At 56.0% G+C, this 6,310-nt stretch overlaps 1 protein-coding gene across 2 annotated transcripts; it reads left to right on the top strand.

Moving 5' to 3' along the window:
- Positions 1-6,304, top strand: LOC104912128. Of its 2 annotated transcripts, none has more exons than XM_010715104.3 (2): positions 1-2,283; positions 3,933-6,304. In XM_010715104.3, the coding sequence occupies exons 1-2, from the start codon at positions 2,249-2,251 to the stop codon at positions 4,624-4,626; spliced, it is 729 nt and encodes a 242-aa protein (XP_010713406.1). In that variant the 5' UTR covers positions 1-2,248; the 3' UTR covers positions 4,627-6,304. The 2 variants fall into 2 exon arrangements, with proteins under 2 accessions (XP_010713406.1, XP_010713405.3); XM_010715103.3 differs by lacking the exon at positions 1-2,283 and adding an exon at positions 3,261-3,792.
- Positions 6,305-6,310: the final 6 nt, after the last annotated feature.

Raw genomic sequence — 6,310 nt, 5'->3', positions numbered from 1 at the left:
TGGGTGGCAATGCCAGTGCCACCAGCATCACCCTGATGTGGTGAGCCTGCTGGGAGTGCAAGTGACTCAAGTAACTGTAGTTAGTCTTTCCCACTGTGTCTGACAGCGGAAGAAAGGATGTGGAGATGTTTTCCATGAGCTGTTAACTCACGGTGGTTACAAATACTCCACGAATCGAAGCAGAAATGTCCTCTATGTCCCAAAGGGGGGCACGCGGGGAGGCTGTGCGCTCCATGAGAGGCGCTGGGTTGCAGGGGCGGACGGAGCTGAGCTCGAGCCAACCGTGTGGCCGTCAGCCTGCCTGCAGCAGCGCTGCGCTCGGGGGTGACAAAGCCCTTCAGCTGTCTCCTGCGGCTGCGAGGCTCGATCTCATGAAGCACTTGAGATTTCCAGATAAAAAGGAGGCCCAGCTGAGCTGAGCAGAGCACGCTTCCCGATTTGCATCGGCTTTAAGTGCCTGCCGCTGGTTTCGTAGTGACTTGAACGGCTCCAGCCTTTAGACTTGGGAGGTCCTTGGGGAAGAAGCATCACAGCGCGTGCAGCGGCCCGTGCTTCTCCAGCCCAGCAGCAGCTTTGCTTTCTTTCTTGTGTGTTTGACCCCAGCAAATGCAGTGTGTGCAGGATGGGCACCTCGCATCCTTGTGCTGGCACCAGTGCAAGATGCGAGAGCGTTCCTGTGGGGTGGTGGGAGAGCAGAGGAGGGCAGAGGTTGACAAGGCTGCTTGGTTTTGCTGCCCTTGAAACCATCGTGCTGTGATTTGCTCAGAAGAGCAGGGCTGGCTGGAGGCTTTGGGTGACAAAGGTGCTGGGGAAGGTGCTGCAGGCTGTGTGCTGCCCGCTCCATTCCTACTCCATTCCCACCCCATCCCTGCCGTGGGGTCCACTCATCCCCAGTGCTGGCTGTAGCTGTCTGAGGCTGGGACATAAGTAGGTTATTGCTTTGAGCAACAGCCATCCTCCTTCTCAGTGCTTCACCAGTCTGCCGTATCCTAATTTAAGTTGTCTAATACACTGCATGTCTCGAGCCGCATCCCCGAGTGCTTTATTATGCAGATGTCAGTCACAGTTTCATCCTTAAGGTTGAATTGAATTTGATTCCGCTCCCCACCTTAAAGCAGGGAAATCATCCTCTGTATGGATGAGGAATACAGCAGATCCTCCCCAAAATTACAGTATGTGCTCCTAGGGCTCAATGAGTTTCCCTTTTAATTTAAAAGCAATTTGTTCATTCTTTCCAGTTAACATCAATTTGGAGATGTGTCCTTGTAAGGATGAGTCACCTCGTGCCAGGAGTTTGAGCCTTTTTTTGCCTTCAGAGACCCTTTTAAAGTAAAATTTCTCATGTGCAGAACTTGCTCTAATAATGTCCAAGGGTGACTTTTCCAAATGCTTGGTGCTTTTCTCTTGGCTGTTCTTGTGAGGAATGGTGCTCTTCACCTTTTTCGCCCAATGGGAGGATAGCTGCCACAAGCCAGTGCTTGCAAAACACCTCCAAATTTGAGGGGAAAAGCCTTGATGTATCATTAAGGGTTCAGAGAAACGAGGGAGCTATTTTGAAGGTACTTTCAGGGGTTTCCTATCACCGCTAAGGCTGAAGAGCCTTTTCACTTGGAGACAGCCCTGCTTTTAGAGAAGAGAAGGAGCACACCGAGGGGGAAATGGAGGAGAAAACATCTGTGGGGCAGAGCTCCCGGAGCCATGGGATGACAGTGACAGAGTGCTGCGTGCGGTGACGGTGAATGGTTCTTGGTGCTGGTGTAGAAAGCCTGGAAAATATTCCTGGGCTGATGCCCAGGCAGAAGCTGTGTGCTTCTGAAGTTGAGATGGAGCGTTCGTGTTAAGAAAATTGGTTGTGATATTGTCCTTAAGAACAAATACAACAAACGTTTCTGAGTTTTGTGAGATTAGGGTATGCCAACAGGGAGCTGTGTTCGGATGTTCTCAGTGGCGTTCCTTTATCGTCTCCCTCCCTCCCCACGTTTTCCCATCCTGCTGCGCTCAGAAATTGGCGTGACCCGACCCGGAGCCGCGGGGATGGCACGCGGGCTGTGCTGGCGCTGCTGGGAGGTGGATGGGAGCCCTCTGCCCTGGCTCTGGAGTCGCGAGACATCTGCTCGACTTGTTTGCGGCTTCCTGTTTGGCATCTTTTGGGCAGAAGGGAGCTGGCAGAGGCTGAAGGAGGGAATTTGAGTCACTCGGGAGCCCTTTGCCAGAAAACGTCTGACTCAGCCCAACTGCGGAGCAATGAATGTGGGATCCAGCTGCCTCGCAGGGTGGGAACCTGTGAGTGAGCATGCAAGTGTTTACTTGTGTTGCATGTCTGTGGCCTCGAATAGGGTGGGGTTGGTGAGCAAGGGGAGGGAGGGGCAGGGGCTTCTTTGCATCTTTGACTGAACATCTCCTGGGATTGCATCAGGGCACAGGCAATGGGTGGGGGAAGCCTTTATCGCCTGTAATGCTCTGGCTGGGGTCCAGCTGACCTACTTGGTGGCTCACCTGGAGCGCCGGCTGCCTTCCACCTTCCTGCGGCAGCCTGGCTGCGGAGAGGTGAAACTTCCTGCTCTGTTCTGGGGCTGCTGGAGAGCCTTGTCCCAGAGGTTGTGGCTTTTAGGAGTCAGAACTGCTTCTACACAGCTGGTCCAGTGGGGATGGTGAAGATTGTCCCCGTTCCTTGTGACCTGCTTGCACCGCTCAGGCTGCTGTGTTCTGCTCTCCTTGGAGGGAGTGAGGGGCAGATGGGATGGTGCAGCCAGCGCACCCAATCCAGCTCCATGGCTGAGGCAACACTGATGGAGGGCAGTCATAGCTGCTTATCCCCACTTGGCCTCGTGGAGTTGCCTAATGGGCTGATAGTGAGGTGCAGGCAATGCCTGCTGCTTCTGTCCCTCCCAGTCCTGCAGCCGAAACCCAACTCAGGAGCCCTTGCCGAGGGCATCGGGTGTGTGTGGGCTTGGGCTCCGCCTGCCTTCCCTGGCGTGTAAATCTCGTGTAGCGAGAGGCCCACAGCCTGGGCTGCTGCAGCTCTGGTTTCAGCTCCGCGGCTTCTTGCTAAGACTTGCACAGCAGCCACAGAGCAGGTTGGTCCTGTATGTTTGATGCTGTTTCCTTGCTGCCTGGAACCTCAGCCCGCGCCGCTGACGCTGGGAGGAGGCAGCCCCATTGCCGTGGCGTGGGGCAGGGGCTGCAGGGAGGAGGGGAGTTGTGGATGTGTGCAGCCCGGCGGAGCACAGCTCCGGTTTGCACAGATTACATGAGGGAGTTGCAGCAGAGAGCTTTGCAGGAACATCCATTCCCATGTTATCTTCCATCAGAACGCATTACGTTGCCTACATCAAAGTAGATGCTCTGCTGCTTCCCTCCTTGTTGCCCTAATCCTCTACTTCAGAGTATTGCTCTGCAATAATGAAATCTGAATGTTAATTACCAGCACATTGCCTTCCTTCCCTCCGCAATGCCCTGCCTTCCAGCCCCAAATAGCTTTCCTCCCTCCTCGCTGCTCTCCATCCGGTCCTCCCACGCTCCTGGGCATGCTGCTGAGCCGCGGCAGCGGCCGGGTGGGTAGGAGCTGCCCTGCGAGATGCTTCCCTCCCTGCCATGTAAGGACAGGAATTCCTCTGTGAGCGGGGTGGGGAGGGATCCCTCCCCACTGCTCCCTAATTACAGCCGGCCCTGCAGGAAGCTGGCTGCCTTGCCTTGGGGCACACCGCATGGGCAGAGCCCAGCCCGGCTCTGTGGGATGGCAGCAGTGGTGGGAAGGTTCTGGCCTTGCTGCTGGGAACAGGAGAGCTTCATGTTGGTGTCAAACAGCAAAAAAAGCAGTTTGTGGAGGGAGAGCAGAGGAATTTATGTCCAAAATAGATTGTAGGCTGTGCGCGGGGTGGAACACCGGGGTGTGAGTGTTGCTAACGTCTCGCCTTCTCCTCTTCTTTCAGATTCATGAGTGGGAAAGGGTTGGTCATCTACCCGGAGATTGGGGACAAACTGGACATTATCTGCCCCAAGGCGGAGCCGTCCAAGCCTTACGAGTACTACAAGCTGTACCTGGTGAAAAAGGATCAGGCAGATGCCTGCAGCACTGTCATGGACCCCAATGTGCTGGTGACGTGCAACCGGCCCGAGCAGGAGATCCGCTTCACCATCAAGTTTCAGGAGTTCAGCCCCAACTACATGGGCCTGGAGTTCAAGCGGCAGCAGGATTACTTCATCACATGTGAGTCGCCCTCCTCTTCCTCGCTGGGGGCTGCGGGGGCCTGCGGAGTGTCACCAGGCGCTGCTTTGGGACTTGGCTGCTGCTCAGTGCTGACACGCACGGAAAATATTTCCCACTGGATGGGAGAAGGGAGGAATGTGCCAGCCGAGGGGTCCTGGGCCCTTATCTGGCAGCGCCAGGAGCCGGGATGGCCCCTCCAGCGGGGTGAGACCTGCCCGCAGCCGGAATGGTTTCTGTGTCTGGAAAGGTTTCGTGGCTGGAGCTTGTTTGTGGAGCCGGGCTGTGAGGCTGGAGTGCTGCAGGGCCGTCCTGTAGGGCACTGGGATGCTGACGATGTGCTAAGTGTCTCAGCCATCCTTGCTGCCTGCCATAGGAGGCAGCCTGGGGAGTTGCTCCTGGAGCTTCTTGTGATCTAAGTGGCTGTAAAATCCTACACGTTGGCCTGTTGTTGCTGTTTCTATCTGTAACATGGCTTTGTAGAAGGAAGGAGGCTGAGTTTCCTCTGAGCACACAGATGATGCACGCGGGGTGCACCTGTGGGTACCAACCAGCGCATCTCCATCATCCGTGGTGGCTGTGAGCTCGTTGCTGGGGCTGCATTCCCCCCTCCCTCCTGGTGCTGGGCGATGCCTGCCTCCTCACTCACCTTGTGCCCCATGCCCTGGGATTTATGCTTGGCTGCTCACATCGCGTGCGAGCCCACAGTGCAGCAGCCAGGAAAGGGCACGGCAGCCCTGCTGCCCCCTGCGCTCACTGTCACGTGCTGCGGGCTCATCGACAAGCAGCCTGGCACAGGGGTCAGCCGAGACTGCAGGCTGGGGCACTGGAATCGGTCGGAGACGTATTTTTAGCCTGAGCTCTCTGCTGTCAGAGTGGTTGGCCAGGATCCTCCAGGCATCCTCCAACTTGAGGCTGTGGGGCAGGAGGTGCCGCGGTGATGCTGCCAGCCTGAGAGCTCCCTGCTGCCCTATCTGGTGTTGGAAATTGCTGTATTTTCACTGCAGCATAATTTCACTAAGCCTGGGACTGAGGAAACAGCCAAATGGGCTCCTGCAGGTCAGATTTCAGCCCACCCTTGGATCCTTAGCATACATTTGCTCAGCTCTCTATAATGCTTGGCTTGAGCACAGGATGGTGCAAAAGGGATTGCAGCAGTTTCTCGCCAAAATGGCCCATCTGCTCACCTGCTCCCAGTCCCGTGATGCTGCAGCTGGGTGAGGACCTGGTGCAGCAATGAGCTCCTCCTGCTGCATGCACCCCTGCTCACTGTGTGTATCCAGGGCTGGCTGCAGCATGGTGGCTGTGGGACGGGACAGGTCAGCCTTCCTTGCAGGTCTGCAGCTGAAGCAGGCCTGAATTCAGCTGTGAGCTTTCTGTGCAGCAGGCAGAAAGTGGGGAGAGGGGCTGAAAGCACTGCCACAGCTTTTCCTTTGGTGTTTGGGGCAAACACCAGGAAGTGCTTGGGCAGCTTCTGCTGTGTGTGGGGGGCTGCTCTGAGTCTTGCATTGCACCTCGAGCTGCACCCCTGGCAACTCTCTTGCTGCAGCAGCGAGCCCACCACCCTCTGCAGCTGGAAATACCTTTCCAGGACACATGCATTCGCCAGAACAAACTCAGAGCATATAGAAGCCCCAGGGAGAGTAAGTGCATGGGTTTCCTTGTTGCAAACCCTGTGCACCTGGGCTGCCAGCACACCTGTCCCCACCATGCCACCTCCTCAGCTGCTTGTGTTTGTGTTGTCTGGCTGCTGGTGTGAAAGCAGTCTCTCTTTTTTTTAATTATTATTTCTCGCCTTGGTTTTCCTTTCTCCTTACAGTTAGAAGACTGCAACTGCATTTTTATTCCACTACCAGAACACTGAACCTTGTCCCACATGCAGCAATTTTCTCTGTGTTTGCACTGAAATCTGGTTTCTATCCGAGCGCTGGGGAATCTGGAGGCTGTCACACTCCCACTGCCCCCCCAAGTCCCGGCCCCCACCCCAGGAGCGGTGCTGGTGCTGCGGTGCCCCCCGGTGCCCCCTGCCCGTGCTGCTCCGACCATTTCTGACTTTAATTTCTCTTGACTGCTCCTTGCTTTGAAGCGAGCCCCGGCGGCGCG

This window comes from Meleagris gallopavo, chromosome 9 (genome assembly GCF_000146605.3).
Source record: "Meleagris gallopavo isolate NT-WF06-2002-E0010 breed Aviagen turkey brand Nicholas breeding stock chromosome 9, Turkey_5.1, whole genome shotgun sequence".
Classification (NCBI taxonomy): domain Eukaryota; kingdom Metazoa; phylum Chordata; class Aves; order Galliformes; family Phasianidae; genus Meleagris; species Meleagris gallopavo.
This window is presented reverse-complemented; position numbering and strand designations above follow the sequence as displayed.

Bases quoted from the DNA above. Each gene is read 5' to 3' on its own strand.
- LOC104912128 (XM_010715103.3), top strand. From the start codon at position 3,578: ATGCTTCCCTCCCTGCCATGTAAGGACAGGAATTCCTCTGTGAGCGGG. The intron at 3,793-3,932 runs GTTGGTGTCAAA...CTCTTCTTTCAG, and splicing joins TGGGAACAGGAGAGCTTCAT to ATTCATGAGTGGGAAAGGGT.